The sequence below is a fragment of the Castor canadensis genome, chromosome 1 (genome assembly GCF_047511655.1).
Source record: "Castor canadensis chromosome 1, mCasCan1.hap1v2, whole genome shotgun sequence".
Lineage (NCBI taxonomy): Eukaryota > Metazoa > Chordata > Mammalia > Rodentia > Castoridae > Castor > Castor canadensis.
Window position 1 is genome coordinate 183,879,637 of NC_133386.1, and position 18,633 is coordinate 183,898,269.

General features: G+C 35.7%; 2 protein-coding genes across 3 annotated transcripts; both read left to right on the forward strand.

Annotated features, from left to right (window-relative positions):
• The first annotated feature begins 5,538 nt into the window (after positions 1-5,538).
• On the forward strand, positions 5,539-8,486 carry LOC141421523 (olfactory receptor 4C3D). Of its 2 annotated transcripts, XM_074067525.1 has the most exons (2): positions 5,539-6,444; positions 8,460-8,486. In XM_074067525.1, the coding sequence occupies exons 1-2, from the start codon at positions 5,539-5,541 to the stop codon at positions 8,484-8,486; spliced, it is 933 nt and encodes a 310-aa protein (XP_073923626.1). The 2 variants fall into 2 exon arrangements, with proteins under 2 accessions (XP_073923626.1, XP_073923633.1); XM_074067532.1 differs by lacking the exon at positions 8,460-8,486 and having other exon boundaries at positions 5,539-6,447.
• Positions 8,487-17,491: 9,005 nt separating this feature from the next.
• On the forward strand, positions 17,492-18,418 carry LOC141421525 (olfactory receptor 4C3-like). Its single transcript, XM_074067540.1, has one exon. It carries the CDS (start codon positions 17,492-17,494, stop codon positions 18,416-18,418), a length of 927 nt encoding a protein of 308 aa, XP_073923641.1.
• The last annotated feature ends 215 nt before the right edge of the window (positions 18,419-18,633 follow it).

The window sequence follows — 18,633 nt, forward strand, 5'->3', positions numbered from 1 at the left end:
TTTTGAATTGTGATAAACTTCTTTTTGTATGATTCATACACATCTTCTCTGCCAGCTTCTTTTAATTTCAGAAAAATACAAAGAGGCAGGTAATGCAGGATTTTCTTAAAAAGACAGTAGTTTCTTGTGAGAGACTGCAGCAATCTATAAAGGTAATTCTTTTGACTTTGTTTTTGACTCAAGATTATGGCTGGGGGCTGAAAGCAGAAGCAATGTTCACTGTATTTAAGTTTCTGAACCCTAGAAACTTTGGATGTCAGGGTCTTGAACTTTGAGAGAGATGGGCATTTAAGAGCTTGAAATAAAGTAACTGTAAAGTTAGAAAGTCTAGGATGGGGTAGAGAGTGTGGTCGAACTTGGGGACATGGATGACAAGGTGCAAGGAGTCATCAGCTAGGGGTCAGGTGGTGGCAGTGGTAAAGGGTGCGGGTAGGAGTTGAGCAGGGTTGTGCAGGATGAGGCAGAGAACACACTGTGCTGAGGAAGCTGAATTTAGGATTTTTGAGTAGATTTAGGGTACTGCCCCCCTCTTTGCAGCCATGTTGGGGTGGGGCTCCTCCTCATGCTCGTTCATTACCATGGCAAATTTCTACTGCAGCACTGAGCACATGTGCTGTGTGACAACAAGAACCAGAGGATTTCATTCTACTGTTTACCTAGCAACTAGCCCAATACCTGATATGACATGTGCTGAATGAATAAATGAATGAATTAATAGAGGAGCTAAGACTCTTTCCCACACCTCAACTCTGTTTTAAATATGATTTGATTTTATGCTTGGAGGTATTCTTTGCTGATCCACTTACAGTGTGGGACACCCTCAGTATGAGAGGTGATTAGAAGCAGACCAGGGTTGTGAAGACTGCTCTCAGGGTTTCTTAACATACTCAAGTCCTCCTCTTCTGGGTTAATAGCATAATATTTTCATGGTTGAAATTAAAATGTTCTTTGGACCTCTCATTTGGTTTAAAATACCAAAGTTTGTTTATGTTTCTGTTTGTGACCCAATTGGAGTCCTTTTGACAATAAAACATAAAAGCACAACTGAACATGAGCACTGATGCTTCTCCATCTGAGTTCTTAAAAGACGTCAGGATGCTCTTTGGGACTGATTGACTGAATAATAATAATGTAATTTTGTTTTTGGTCCTAGGTCAAGCTATGAATACTCTGATTTAATGACATTCTGGCCCCAGATCTTTACCCAGACTGAGCAGCCACTCCCTTTGGAGGAATATTACTACTCTCAGATGACCATACCTGAGTGTTCAGTACCTCTCACTCATCCTTTTCATACCCCTTATGTGTATTCAGTTAGTTTCAACTTAAATGCAGATGGAGTCACTTACTGGTCATGGGTAAACTTGAACATGTTAACTTATCTTCTCTTTGATATGATTACTCCATTGTAAAGGTGGCTTCTGTCTTTTTCAGGATTGTTGTGGAAACTGAATGAGATAATGCATGTAAAGGGCTTACCACAGAGCCTGAAATGAGTTTAATATCAATATATGTTTGTTCTTACTCCACAAAGGCAATCTTTCTCTATTCCTTAATTTTTCTGTCCAACTCTGACCCCCCCTCCAGAAACTTCTGATCACGTGACATATCTAGGGCTCCAAGCACTTCTATTTCATCTTCTAGTCATATTACAACCCTGGAAAACTGTAACTTTTGGGTAGGGTTTCAAAAGAACTTCACCTAAATGCCTCACTTCTCCAATCAAGATTGACTATTACAGATTACTCTGTGATTGGTCATAGAAATTCCACAGACTTAATAGACAAAAAGAAAAGAGAGAAGTTACACTAAAAGGATAGTGGAAAGAGAAGCATTGCCTGCAAATGATGGACCTCACTCTGTAATGAATGTGGCTGTTCATTTGTAACCACGGACTGGTAAATATAAGTAAAGTGTTTCCCTGAGTTCTGTGAGTCATTAAAGCAAATTACCAAACCTGTAGAGGGGATCATAGGAACACCTGATTCAGAAAAGAGTTTGAGTAACCTGGGTACTCACTCTTCACTATTGGTGAATAAATCTGGAAGCAGTTTTGTTGAACTGAGCCCTAAACTTGTGTGGGATCTAGCTAACTCTGGGTAGTTAGTGTCAACATTGAAATTAATTGTAGGGCATGCAGTTGTCAGCAGAAAATAGAAATATTGTTCGGTGTGGAAAGCCAACAAGAGGAGGATTAGAAGTATTATGAGTAGAGGAACAAATTTTTTCCTTTTAGGTCAAATTTTGTACTACTATTTACTAGCTTTGGGGCTGACAGTTAATGTAATTATCTATGAAGGGAGAAATAGATCTACTTTTTAGCCTTATTACAATGATAAAATTATATGATGCATATAAAGTTCTAAGTGATACATTCAAAGAGACCAATCAGATGGCCATAAAATATTTTCCACCTGTTCCAACAGTTTCTCTGATAAGAAACATCAAGATTGGCATCTGAGAGGTTGAGATTAGGAAACACTGACCATACCTAAAGTTACTTTTAACATTAATGATTTCTAAAGGTGAGAATATATTGGATAGAAAACAAAAGCTATTCAACATCAGTAGTGGTAAAACAAAGGTGAACTAAGACAAGAATGAAATGAAATTTAGAAAAAAATCTCTGTTTTGTGGCACTGGGGTTTGAACTCAGGGCCTCATTATTGTTAGGCAGGTACTCCTCTTCTGCCAGCTCTAGAAAAAAATCTTGATATCCATTACTGGCTAGGGTGAAAGAAACAAATTATCTATATTTTGGTAATAACTATCAAAATTGGAAGTGCCGTTTTTGTAGGATACTCCAAATGTCCTACATGTTTACAATATCCATATCTGTCTCTTCAGTACATATACCTTGGAATTACACTGGGACCCAAGAGTAACTTAATGTATAAGATTCTTCATGGTATTAGAAACAATGACTCAATGTTGGATATATCTTCTTGACAGAATAATATGCAATCATTACTGACTATGCTTTCAAAGAGTTTATAATGGTATAAGAAAGTGTTAAAATTATAATATTAATCAGGATACCATATGAAATATGTGTCATGATTTACAAAATGTAAATTAGAACTGAACAAAACAATCTATGTGTGGAAGGAAGAATGTATTAAAATACAATAGGAAGTGGTATTTTTAGGTGGTGATAAAACTAAATGAAATATTCTCTTTCCCTTTAAATATTACCTAAACTTTGTCTAATAATCACGGGTAGTAATCATTGTAGTTACTTTTCCCTCTTTTGCCTGAGAAGTACTGAAGATAGGCACCCTTGTAAAAACCAGAGCCAACAACTTTTGCTTCCCTTATGTTACTCTTGCTTTTTTTTGGGCTTTGTAACCTGGGTTCTTAGGGGAAATGTATAGGAGGGAGTTCAGGCTGGGACTCAGAAGTCACAGCCAAAGATGTTTGTATAAGTAAGAGAGTTTTAGAAAAGAAAACTAGAAATGATGATTCAAGAGATATTCTGTAGACAATAAATGAATGAGATTCCTTATTTGGGTTTTGAATCCAGGTCACTTAGATTGCAATAAATTGCCAAGGCAGAGAAAAGAGTTAAAAATGTAGTTTATCACTGAATTTTTTCTTCCTGTAGGAACTTTCTTTAATCATAGACATCTAACAAATACATCATTCAAAGAAGAATACCAGATAATGCAGAAGGATGTACCTTGCTTATTAAGAATCCTGTTGCTTCTGTCAGTTGGCCACGTTAGGGTATAATAAAGATTCTGGTAAGAAACTATCAACCTCCTTAGATTCAGTTATTATATGTTTCCTGTATCTGGGGGTTTAGTTTTCATTAATTCAATGTCCATTTAATGAGGCACCATTCATGGTCTGGCAATATGGATATTAAACACATAGAATTCTCACTTTCAAGATACTCCAAGTGTAAGGTACCAGGGTGGAAGCAAACTAAACAACACAATTTAAAAAAGTTAGGGTAGAGATGCAATCTGGGTGCTTTAGGAATATAGCAGAAAGCTTTATAATATAACCTGGGGTAGGGGAAGGGATTGTATTCCTTACAGAGATGAATAGTATCTGAGCCTAACTTTAAAAGATGTGCAAGAGTAAGCCACTACAATTGGGAAAGGTTGTGTTAGATCAGGAGAATAGCATGTGGAAAGCCATGAATTGTGAGTGAGCATGGCTTGATCAGGGAATGTAGAGTGGTTTAGTATGGCTACAGCACATGACAAGGTACAGGGTGGGAGCTGAAGAACAAGGTGAATGGGTCAGTAGTACCCTGGTAATGAGACTAAAAGATTTATATTTTATCCTGAAGATAAAGAGAGCCTTTGGAATGTGTTTAACTGGATGATTAGATAATTAACATAAATTTATATCACTGTGACTGCTGGGTGGGTGATTGAGCCAGTGTTTGTATGAGATACAAGGTATAAGACGTTGCTGGACCATCAGCCTGTTCTATTAATTGACTTCAATTTTGTTCTGAGAAAGGTGGTTGAGGCATGGTCTGTTCTCAGAAAAGGTTTTTATATGTTTTGTAATAAATAAAAGAATGAGTAGGTAGATGAAGGATAAGAAACAAGGTTTGATAAGATGTGGTGGCCAGCTTTGGAATTACGAGATGGACTAGTAAAGAGACTGTTTCATGCTGTTTGAAAGCAAGCTGGGATGGGGTGAGATGAGTTCAGTTTTGAGGAGATGCCCACTTACACTCAGAAGTGTAGGTGGGAGTTGGAAGCATTGCTCTGCAAAAGCAATTATAGAAAATACTTAGGGAAACAAGTATTATTAGTTATTTATTTATTTTTTTGGAGTACAGGGTTTGAACTCAAGAGTCTTGTTCTTGCTAGCAAGTTCTCTACCACATGAGCCACATTCCCAGTCCTTTTTTGCTTTAGTTATTTTTCAGACAGGGTCTCTTGCTTTGTGCTTCAGACAGCAGTCCTTCTATCTATGAACCCCACATAGTTGGCATTATAGGAATGTTGCATCAACCCAGCCTATAAAAAATTACATGGTTATTTTTAATGAAAAAATGTATAATTAATTTATTTATTTTTACATTGACAATAATGATGTACATTTATGGGTCCCAATGTGATTTTTTCCTATTGCTACTTTGTTCAGAGTTTCTTGATTACCATGTAATAATTGTACAAATCAGTTAGATGTAATGTGACATTTCAGCATAGGCACATAGCATGCACTAATCGTATCAGGATACTTCACATTTTCCTTTCCTTTCCTCTTCTGCATGTTTAGAATGTCCAAGACCCCCTCTTCTAGATCTTCATAAAATATATAAGCTATATCATAAAGTATAGTCACTGTACTGTCCTGCTGGGACAGAATTATTTATTTTGTCTGTTACCTATGTCTGTTATGAATAAGAAATGCAGAACCTAATTTTCAGAATTATCAGAAATTTGTTTTTAGATTCAGGATTTGGGTGAATTATGTCCCATAAACACACTTCCCCCAATTTCTTGAAATGTCTTGAAAGAGATAGTAACAAAACTTTCTTGGTAAATCTCTTGCTGCAGCTCACGATTCATGGATAGTCAACGAAACATCACAGAATTTTTCATGCTGGGGCTCTCACAAAATCCTGAGGTGCAAAGAGTTTTATTTGTGTTATTTTTTATTGTTTACTTTGTCTCTGTTGGGGGCAACCTACTTATCATGATCACTATTATCTTCAGCCCCACTTTAGGTTCCCCTATGTACTTTTTCCTCTCACATTTGTCCTTTATCGATACTTGCTATTCCTCCTGTATGACTCCCAAACTCATTGCCGACTCCTTGTATGAAGGGAGAGCTTTCACTTTTGAGGGCTGTTTGGCCCAGTTCTTTGTTGCTCATTTATTGGGAGGAACTGAGATTATTCTGCTCACAGTGATGGCCTATGATCGCTATGTGGCCATCTGCAAGCCCCTGTACTACACAACCATCATGACCAGACATCTCTGTGCCATGCTGGTGGGGGTGGCTTGGATTGCGGGCTTCCTGCATTCATTGGTTCAGCTTCTCCTGGTCCTTCAGTTGCCCTTCTGTGGGCCCAATGTGATAGATCACTTCGTCTGTGACTTGTACCCCTTGCTGGAGCTTGCTTGCACCAACACATATGTCATTGGTCTGCTGGTGGTCGCCAACAGTGGTGTCATCTGCCTGTTGAATTTCCTCATGCTGGCTGCCTCCTACATTGTCATCCTGAACTCCTTGAGGTCTCATAGTGCAGAAGGGAGACGCAAAGCCCTCTCTACCTGCGGGGCCCACTTCACTGTTGTTTCCCTGTTCTTTGTGCCCTGTATATTTATTTACATGCGGTCATCATTTACTTTGTCCATAGACAAAATAGTGGCTGTGTTTTATTGTATTTTGACACCTATGTTCAACCCCCTAATTTATACCCTAAGAAATGCAGAGGTAAAAAGTGCCATGAAGAATTTCTGGAAAAAATGAGCAATCATGAATGAAAGATGAAAGTTACATTGGGGAAAGAAATAATGTCACTTTTAGTAAGAATTCATATTGCCATGATGAGACCTAAGTGATTGTCAGAAGTTTCAGAATAGAACTGTATGAATATTTGACTTTATGCATAATCTAATAACATCCAAAATTATCACCCAGGTAAATGTTTATGTACCAGTTCAGTTTCTTCTTAACATTTTTCACTTGCATAAATTAACTGTACAAAGAGGTTTCACTGTGATATTTACATGAATCATATAATGTTAGTTTACTTTCTTCATAAGAGTTTACTTTAAACTGCAGAGCACACAGGAATAACATCTTCTTCACTTGTGTTTCAGAGGGAATCTTCTTTAGCTTGGGATACTGGGTGTCTATGATGAGCAGAATCTCTTTGTTGAAATATTAGTAACCTGGCACTCCATCTCAGGATACCAGAGTACTGACCACATCAGTTACCAATGGTTCATCTGTATCTGCTTTCTATTACAGCATATCAGAAGAATCTATAGCTTGAGATAGACAATAGAAAAAAATCACACTTAAATCTCTATCTTTAAGGAATGGCTTCATTCTCTGGAAAGGCTCTGGATGGTAAAACTGCAGGCACAAGTATCAAAGTTCATGTTTTGTTGTTTTCTGTTATTATAATAGGTAACTCCAAAAGGATGATTATAAATCTATTTTTAGGAAAATGATGGAAGTGTGAGAAATGAACACATGGGCAGTTTTTTGAATACATAAGCACAGAAGATTTAAAGTTTATGTGCTTTGTGTCCTCCTAAATGTAAGAATGAGACCCATTTGCATTCTTTCTAGTTCAAATGTAGCCCTATTCAGAAATATATTATGAAGGAAACCATAGAATAAACTTTTCAATAGGTACATATATTCTATAATACTTTAATATTTATTTTACACACCATAATAAAGTGTAATTTATTTCAGGAATGCAGGGATCAATTAGAAATTTCATTAAAATACTGAAATTTCACATCAGTGGGTCAATGGAGAGACACAATAATTTTTTTCAATATATTGTACTAAAGCATTTTATTTCATCTCCCACAATCTAGCCTATCAGTGATCACATCACTTTTAGGTCCTGGAGGTAAATTTAAATGATAGAGACCTTTGGCAAGCAACATTTCATGAGATTTTATTAGCTATACTATATTTTCCACCACATGAGAGTAGAGCAGTATCTTATCTCAGCATATACCAACTCAGAGTGTTTTTTCAAATGTTTCATTATTGAATTTCTTCAATATTTTTCAAGTTTCTCCTGGTTTAATAGCTTTCCACAATCACATGGAATAGGAATAGTGATCCACGTTGCTTATTTTGTTTAAGAGTCTTTTTTTCTGATCTAAGGTTTACATTAAGTTACATTTCTATGTGTAAGACTCAAAATTCCCGGAGGTTTACATATTCAAGTAGTGACTTTTTCAGATGGCACATGTCTACCATTTAAATCTACTCTTCACTAAAGTTAATTATTATTGATCTCAGGAGAAATATATTTTACCAAACTAAATGAGGTCATACAGTTAATGCATCTAGAAGTTTTGATATGGCATAACCAATGGGTATGTGAGTTTTATAATACACATGATTTTCACTGTTTATAAACCAGTTTTATAAGGATATACAACTCTACTATGACTACTATTTTGTCTGAGAGTAGAGAACTTAATTTAGTCAAATATAGGTTTATCTATCACAGTAACTTCAGTTTCAAAATAATTCAATCAGTGATGGAAACACTTTGTCTTGAATGTTGCATCCTTTGCACCCAAAAGAGTAATTCTATATCCCTGTATTCTTGCATTCTTGGCCTCTTGTAGCTGATGGGAAGGAGCTTACATTGCTTGCCTTGCTTTCTTTGCATTATTTGTCTTTGGTGTACATGAAACGTATTGCATCTCTTCCTTAGCATAAAAAACATATAGTGTTCCACTGAAAATCGTGAATCAGATACAGGAGGTGCCAATTCAGGTCTTATTATATTGTATGGTGTTAGTTGAGGGATGTAGCTGTATTTCTGTACCTTTTCCAGCAGGTATTTTCCACCCCAGTCCTTTATTCACTTTTATTTTGTTATTAAATACACAGGACACAATTCTACATTAATCAATACTGAAACTACCAGAAAATCTCAACGTGCAAGAGAAAAGATAATGGATACTGATCTGGATATGATTTAGATGTTGGAATTATCAAATACTTTTAAAGAAACCATTATAACCATGTACCCATAAGTAAGGAAAAACACAGTTGAAATTAATGGAAAGACAGAAAGTATTAGCAAAGAAATAGAAATAAAAATGAAGAACCAAATCAAAATTTTAGGACTGAAAGATCAAAAACCAAAATAACATTCACTGACTAGATTCAATAGGCAGCATGAAATTGTAAAACAATCAGTTACTTGAGGATAAATCAATGGAAATTATGGAATGTGAACCACACAGGAAAAAAAAATTAAGAATATGTAAAGAACAATAGTTAAGCTATGGAAACAGCCAAGAAGCCCCACTACTGATGAATGGATTAAGAAAATGTGGTATTTATTTTTTTCTTTATTCATATATTCATGTGTACATAAATTGTTTGAGTTGTTTCTCCCCTCTGTCCCCCACCCTCTTCCTCTCCCCCTTGCCCCTCATATTTATATACAGTGGAACAATTCAGTCATAAAGAAGAATGAAATTTTGTCCTTTGCAGGGAAGTGGATGGAGCTGGAGAACATAATCTTTAGTGAAGTTAGCCAGATTCAGAAAGCCAAAAGTTGGATCTTTTTCTTATATGTAGAATATGGACCTAAGACAAATACAAGCAATAGTATAAAAAACAGGTCACAGTAAGAGGAGGTCACTAATGAGAGAGGGATGGTGAAAGAAGGTAGTTAGAAAGGCAATTATAGTTGATATGCTTCCTATATAAGAATGAATATAGAATTTTAAAACCTGTTGAAATCATAAGAAGGGGACTATGGTAGAAAGGAGAAAAATAGAGGACATGAACCAATTTGGGTTATTATACATCTGTACATGGAAATGTCACAAAGAAATTCCTTGTATAGCTGTCTTAAATAAATAAAAATGTCATTTTTTAAATAAAAATGGGGAACAGGGGGCAAAACAAGTCCTGTCTGGGAGGTTAGTAGCAGTGGGAGGGTGGAGTATTGGGGAGAGGGTGTAGGAGGGTCAATATGATGCCAATATTGTGTACACATGTATATAAATGGAAAAATGAGAACTATTCCAGGAAAGAGGTCAGGGGAGGCTAAAGGAGAATGATGGAGGAAGTGAATTCAACTATGATATATTGTAAGAACTTTTGTAAATGTCTCAATGTACCTCAATAATAATAATAATAATAATAAAACTACATGTGAGAAGAGTCTCAGTATTTATAGGATAATATTGAATTGTATACTATTCGTATCATGAATCTCAGAAAGAGAGAATGTCGTTCAGAAAAAATAATGACTGGAAACTTCCAAAATTTGGTGAAAGATATAAAATTATAGGATCAAGAAGCTTGGCAAACTTAAAGAAATCTACCCCAGAGGCATATAAACAAGCTACTAAAAAGCAAAACATTTCCCAAGATTCCTCTTGTTATTAATTTACAATTTTAGGTCATTGTGGTCATAAAAGATACTCTATATATGAATTTTAATTTTTCAAGACTTAGTTTGTGGCCTAACATGTGGCCTTTATGTTGGGAGAATGTTCTGTGTATGCTTAAGATGTATGTCCTGTTGCTGTTGGATGGAATATTCTGTATATGTCTGCTACATTTAGTAATTCAAACTATGGTTTTCTTATTGATCTTTTGTCCATATATGATAGTGGAGAGGTAAAGCCCCCTTTTATAATTATCTTGTAGTCTATTTCTTTTTCAGATCTACTAATATTGCCAAATTCTCTTGATGAATAGACCACTTTATCATGATGTAATAATCTTGTGTTTTTAAAAATAAGTTTTGACTTAAAGTATAGCTATTTTGGTTTCCATAACCAGGGAACATCTTTTTTTCCATTCCTTCACTTTCAGTTGGTGTGTGTCCTTAAAGGTGCAGTAACCCTCTTGTAGGCAGCACACAGTTGGGTCTCTTTTTTTTTTTTTTTTAACTACTCAGATACTCAATGACAGTTGATTGGAGAATTTAATTCACTAGTATTCAAAAGAGTCATTGGAAAATTCACAGTATGTGGAACTTGAACACCATATTCCTAAACAACCAATGAGTCAAAGAAGAAACTAGGTAGTAAAAATATTAAGATATCAAGTAAAAGTATCAATAGGAAGCACAACATACCAAAACTTTTGATAGTTTAACTTGTAGGTTTTGAACTTTACAATGATGCAAAAGTGATGTACACTTTGTAGAAAGCATAGTTCACATTCTAAATTTTGGTCTTTTCCTGGGCTAGTTACATGCAGTAGAATACTCTCTTTGATGCTGTACAGCATGATTCTTAGACAGCCATGTGTTCATGCAAGTAAAAAACTAATATTTTATAGTGTACTGTGTGTTCAGTGCCTTGTGTAATTTCACTTTCTTTCTTTTCTACAAAATACCCATGTGTGTGTACATGAGTTATATCAAACACTTTATTTCAAAATAGGTTTGTTATAAGATTCTGTTCCAATTTAGGATATTGTGATTTCTCTGAGTATGTGTAAGGCAGGCTAGGATAAGTCAAGGTTTTCATTAGATTAGATGTATTAAGTACATTTTTTACTTAAAAAATTCAATTTATGATTAATTTCTTGGTATATAACCTTGTTGAAAGTGAGGAACATCTGAATACATATATCAAATCATCACATCATATCTCATAAATATATTACAATTATTATTTGCCAATTAAAAAATAAAGACAAAGTGAAAATGTTTGAATTGTAAATTGGAACACCAAGATAGCTAAAAACCAGGTGAAGAAGTATAAGCTGGAGGCTAGGTGCAGTGACTCATGCTTGCAATAAAGCTGGGAATGGTGGTGAGTGCCTCTCATCCCAGCTATGCAGGAAGCATAAATAGGAGGACTGTGGTCCAAGCCAGCCTGAGGAAAATGTGAGAACCTGTTTGAAAAACAACTAAAGCAAAAAAGTCTGGGGACATGGGTAAAGTAGTAAGTAACTTGCACAAGGCTCTAATTTCAAAACCCCAGTATGGGCAAAAAGTACAAATTTCTGGATTTCTAGTCCTTCCAGAACCAACCTGTTTCTTCACAATCATACCTTTTTCTTTTTTTTTTCCAAAGCCAACATGACTAATATAGGTTTTACCAGAAAACTATTGTTTTCTGTACCTTTTTATACATTTATCCTAAGTATACATCTCTAGTTATCTCCATTTAAAAATTAAAAAAAAAAAACCCTAATTATACAGTGTGTAATCTTTACTGTCTGCCTTCTTTGGCTCACCAGTTGGCTTGTGAGATTCATTCATGTTACATATGTCTGTAGTTCATGTGTTTTCACTGTTATGTTAGTTCATATGTGATAATACCATAGCTTTTAGACACTATGTATTTTATTGTTGATGGACATTTGAGTTGTTACTAGCTTTCTGGTATTATGAATAGTGCTTTATTAATATGGTATGGCACATCGTCCAATGCACAAGTGCACACATTTCTTATGAATTTATACCTAGGGATGGAGTTTCTGGGTCATATTTATATGTATGTTCAGCATTAGCACACACCCTTTAATAGTCTTCCAGTATACACTTGGAAAATCAAAGTACCTTTTCACCAGCTATGTATGAGCAACATTCCTTTATATTGACAACAAATACAGGGTATTGCCAATGGTTTTAATTTTAGCTATATAGGATGATAGTTGTGGTGGTATTTGATTGTGGTTCGATACCATGTTTTCCAGATGACTAAAGCAGCAAATCCCCTCTTTTTCTCATATGTTTCTATCTTCTATTCTGAAGTGCCTATTCAGGTTTTACTTGGTTTTCTATCCTTACATTATTGATTTGTAGGAGTTCTTTACACTGCACCACTTCCAGATTTCTGAGAAACAGATGCTAAGATAGAGAAAATAAGAGATTCAGTGTGAAAACACTAGTGAGGGAAGGTGAGAAGAACCACCACAGATAATGCAGGCATGACTCCTATGAAGGAGAGAAGGGGCAAAGGAAGGAAGAAGGGTTCCAGACTACAATGCAGTTCTAAGAAAGTTTTGTTAAGACCAAAAGGAAGTCTGAATGAAAAGTGAAGATTAGAGATTGGAGATTTAGGGAGGGAATTTTGAGGAAATTTGTCAGTATTTACCAGCATTAATAATACATATAGAATTAACTCAGCAATTCCATATATTGGATTTTGTAATTATTATTCTACTTCTTTCCCCCCCTGCTTTTTTTTTTTTGAAAGAGGATACTGCTCTTTTAAAACATATGCTGTATATTTCTAAGAATCAGCATAGTCTTACTCACAATGATAGACCTGGCATTTGGCACAGTGCCATCATATATTAAGTAGGTCCCAAAAACGTACTGAAGACAGAAGTGTGGAAGTGTGATTTCAGTTCAGGTGGTTCTGGTTCTAGTTCTGTTTATCTTTTAGCACAGCACAGAGTAAAGGTATGCATGATGGGCATTGAGTCTTCTCTCTCTTCTAAAGAGTGGCGATGAAAGAGATGAGGCATGAGAGAGAGCCTATGACCTTATGACCTGTTCCTGCAACAGGATACTCAATAAATGCTGTTGATTCTTCTGTTTAGTCAGTGATTTCCTTAAAAATGCTGATATCAGCTCCTGAAATATCCTAACTGCCTCTTCCTGATAATTTGGGGACTTTCTCTCTGACAATGGGACACTGTGTCAGAGTAGAAGTTACTTCCTTGAGAGACCAAACTGCATTCATAGGGACTAATTAAATGATGGTACCCACATTTTTCTAACCTGTAGACACAGCAGAAGTTGGTTTCAACTTTGCTTCAACAAGTGATCCTGTGAAGGGTGATGGGAGGAAGAGAATTAGTTTCCCTCAGAGAGGCAAAGAGTATATAGTGTTATTAATTCCTGTTATCATTTCTACCTTATAAATAATCATTTTCAGTGGAAAGAGAAAGATTTTTTTGAGACTGTGCTGAAGAAACTTCTATGCAGAAAGCAGAGTAAACAAATGTCTATAACATTACCTTATCCTCCCCAAATATTGTCAACCATGCTTTGTTGACCTACAAAAGCCAGAGGAAGCAGACAGTGGAAAGTGGTGTTTATACTGGACAAGGCACAGCCTGGGATGATGAGCCACCAAGATTCCCACTACACTTTTGCCTTAAATCACCCATTCAACTTTGGACCAACTGTATTCATCTTCCTGAGTCTTAAAATGAAGGTAATTGGAAGCTGATTCTAAATGTTGTTGAATTCTTCAGCGACTCCCTTTTGGGGCATTCACCTAGCTATATTGTAAGAAAATTTCAGCTTAGATAATTTTCTTTAACTGACTGCAACTGTCCAATCTGTGCTTTGCCTCAATGTAAAAAACTTTGAACCTCATTTAAGATTTTTAAAAACATGGAACTGTGAAATTAAGGATCATATGCCTGGAGCTGGCCTCAATAAACCTTTAAGATCTCTTTCAGGTTCACTATTCCATGATGTTGGGATGTAAGAAAATTCTGGAGACACATTGGTGTCCTTAGTTCTGATCAATGTAAGTTTTCTACAAATATTTTAAAAATTAAATGGAAAAATAAAACTCAGATAAAAATTACTAGGGTAATTTTACTAGAATTCTCATGTTCCACAAAACAATTTTGTTTCTCATTGATAACCCAACAACAGACTACCTTTCTTTACTAGTTTTAAATACTTTCTTTTGTACTCCTACAACTTAGAATCATAGAGATAAATCAGCTTACCATTTTTATTAGAATGGCATATAAATTCACTATTATATCTTCTCTATCCTCTTGTTTTCTGTATATGCAGCATTAGGATGTTTTTTCTTATTCATAATGAAATTGTATCCACATCAACACCTGCTTAGTCTTGATGGCATATACTTATGTCCTGTGTCTTAAGTCACATGAAGAGTTTTGCCCATGATGTTGATGATGGTGACAATCAGAAATGTTATTTATTGAATGTTTATTGCCGCCAGTTGCTTGCAAATAGTTGATATAAACTACTTTCATATCTTCTATGCAACCTAAGGGTGTAGCAGAACTTTTATTTAAAATATTTAGAGCAGCCTAAAATGAAACTATCATAAGAAGGGGACTAAGATAGAAAGGAGAAAAACAGAAAAGAACCAATTTGGATTATAATACATATATACATGGAAATGTCATAAGGAAACCAATGTATAGCTATATTAAACAAACAAAAATCACATTAATTTTGTACTAAAATGAACAGGAGGGCAGGACAGGTCTTATGTAGGGGGTTGTTACCAGTGGAAGTGGGGAAGATGTGGGGAGAGGGTGTAGGAGGGTCAGTATGGTACAAATATTGTGTACGCATTTATGTAAATGGAAAAATGATACTCATAGAAACTGTTGCAGGAATGAGGGAGGGAAGATAAAGGAGAATGATGGAGGGGGTGAATTCAACTATGATATATTGTAAGAACTTTCATAAATGTCACAGTGTACCCCCAACACAATAATAATAAAAAAGAATATTAAAAAAGATTTGACATATAATAATTGTACACACTCTTATCTTCATTTCATAAATAATAGCACTGAAGCTTTAACTCATTCAAAGTGACATGGCCAATAAATAACAAAAGAAAGATCCAAACCCAGACACCTTTAAATGATAATATAATGTAGGCAAGCCCACAGACCCTGTGGCAAGACGGCGTGGATGAAAATCCCAGCTCTGCTGCTTACTTGCAATTTGTGCTTCTTAAAAATTGATGGGGGAGAGGGTGGATATTGAAAATACCTGAGACCCACACCAAAAAAATTGTTAAATGTGGTGTCTCACTTTCTTCCTCTGCAAAATGAGTATCAAAGAGGAACTACCCCATGGGGATGATGTGAGTGTTAAATGAGAAGATATGTGTAAAGCAGTTTGGGCAGTGCTTGGTGATGGCTTAGTGCTACATAGGTGTCGACTTTATTACTGCTGTATGTATTCTTGGCCAGATAATGCTGCTCTGAAAAGGCCCCCATTAGACTTATCGCTTGCAGAAACTATATTTGCTTTCTTGCAATAACACAAGAGAAAAAAGTGAGCAACTTACCGAACAGAGCAGACTCTTTTCTCCAACATTTCTTATATTTGGGTGTTTCTTTTTCTGTTACGTAATGGCGTCCTTTGATTGCCATATTCAGCATTAGCTTTTTAGCAAGTTAGAAAATTTGGCTACTTTAAGAAAGTCTTCTAAATACTATATATATATATACATGCATATATATGTACATATACAGCATAATGAAGCCCACTTAAAATAGTTAAAATGGGAAAGAAGGTTTAAGAAAGAGATATAGAAGGGTTGAATTTGATCAAAGTACATTGTGTGCATATATGAAATATTATAATGAAACACCTTTGTACAATTAATTTATATCAATAAAAAGGTCTGTAGATCTAGGAAAAGGATAGGGAGTTGAGAAGGTTAGTGACAATTTTTATTAAACAAAAGCCAAAATAAGCACAGGCATTTTCCTTAATATTAGGAAAATAAGGTGTGCACCCATATTCTGCCATATGAAATTATGATTTATAGTTAAGATAGGGCATCTGTTCCCCCTATACTTGTAGCTTCCCTTATGTGATTAGAGTAAGTAGGTAATAGAATGATGATCACCAATTTATTATCTTGGTTTTTTATGCCGAGTCCTCCTTATAGACTGAAGAATAATGAATAACTATTTATTATTTGTATATTATATGTATATTATATGTTTTATATTATATATTATATATATTATATTATTTGTATATTATATGTAGCTAGATGGATTTTTACCCAGACTAGGGAAGTCAAACCCCAGAATTAGGTAAAACATATAAAGCCAAGGATGGGTGGAGTAATTAGGTTGGTTTCCTAGGCACGATGCTGTCTGAAGCATGAGCACAGAGGGGGAAAAAATGAACAAGGGGAGAAGTGGAGCAGCTGTGGAACTTTCCAGCTGCAACCAAGTTTCTCCCAATCCTGCTTCATTTTGTTTTATTTATTTATTTATTTAATTATTTATTCATTTATTCACATGTGTGTACATTGTTTGGGTCATTTCTCCCCTCCCCGTCCCCCTCCCCCATCTCCTCCCCCTTTGCTTCTAGGCAGAACCTGTTCTGCACTTATCTCTAATTTTGTTGAAGAGAAGACATTAGCATAATAAGAAAGACAAAGCGTTTTTGCTAGCTGAGTTCAGGATAGTTATACAGAGAGATTCCTAGCATTGCTTTCATGTACAAATGCAACCCAAGTTGATTCATCTCTAATGATCTTTACACTGGTTCCTGATCCCCTTCTCATGTTGACCTCTGTCGCTTTAAGGCTTCTGTATTGGTTCCTCTGGAGTGGAGATATCCACCTTGTTCATTTTGTTTTACATCGTTTGTGTTACTATAAGAAAAAAAAAAAAGACTCAAAGTAAAGCAAACCTCTTGCAAAGTCCAAGAAAGCTTTAAATTTAAAGGGGATTGACAAGATATACAGAGATTTTTAGGAGATCCTAAATAGTCATGTTTTTTTCAAATTCCATTTTATTTATTCAGAAAATGGTCAGAACGCACTCCATTTGAATTAGAAAGCCAGTGTCTATCAAAATTGCAAATTGAAAAAATTAAGTTATTACTTTCAGCTAATAACTTAAATATATGGTGCCCAATGATACTATGATTTACAAATATATGCTCACATTTTATAGTTGACAGAATAAATTGGTATAAGATTGTTGGAGCAGAAGAGAGTAAAGAGGGATAAATGTCTTGAAGGAAACCTTGCATCATTTCTGCCCCATAGAATTAATTCTTATTTATGCTGTTCTTGACTTTTTAGGCAACACTGTACCTACATTCTCAGAATCTATGGAAATACCATGTAATATTACAGAATTTTTCATACTGGGACTCTCACAGAAGCCACAGGTACAAAGAGTTTTTTTTGTGGTCTTTCTGATTATCTATATGGTCACAGTTTGTGGCAACATGCTCATTGTGGTCACCATCACCTTCAGCTCCATCCTGGCTTCCCCAATGTATTTTTTCCTGGCCAACCTATCTATTATTGACACCTGTTATTCTTCCTCTTTGGCCCCTAAACTCATTGCTGACTCTTTGTATGAGGGGACAACCATCTCTTATGAGGGATGCATGGTCCAGCTCTTTGGAGCCCATTTTTTGGGAGGTGTTGGGATTATTCTGCTCACAGTGATGGCCTATGATCGTTATGTGGCCATCTGCAAGCCCCTGCACTACACAACCATCATGACCAGACATCTCTGTGCCATGCTGGTGGGGGTGGCTTGGATTGGGGGCTTCCTGCATTCATTGGTTCAGCTTCTCCTGGTCCTTCAGTTGCCCTTCTGTGGGCCCAATGTGATAGATCACTTCGTCTGTGACTTGTACATCTTGCTGGAACTTGCTTGCACCAACACATATGCCATTGGTCTACTGGTGGTTGCTAACAGTGGTGTCATCTGCCTGTTGAATTTCCTCATGCTGGCTGCCTCCTACATTGTCATCCTGAACTCCTTGAGGTCCCATAGTACAGAGGGGAGACGCAAAGCCCTCTCTACCTGCGGGGCCCACTTCACTGTTGTTTCCCTGTTCTTTGTGCCCTGTATATTTAGTTATATGCGTCCATCAATTACTTTATCTATAGACAAAAGCATGGCAGTATTTTATGGAATTCTTACACCTATGTTGAATCCACTCATTTATACTCTGAGAAATGAAGAGGTAAAAAATGCCATGAGAAAGCTCTTCATACCCTTAGAAATTGCACCTGAATAATAAGTGATAAAGCAAGAAATAAAAACTAATCTATTTCTGTAAGTGAAACAAGTAAGGCTTGTTTTTTCATCTTCATAAACTTTTGTGGTTAGCTTAGTCTTTTCACTTAAATTATATAATTTATTTAAATTATATAAATAACTGTATGGATTTTATATGGCCTCAATTATCCGTATTTTGTAGAAAACTGTATTGTCTAATGTGGCTCACTATTG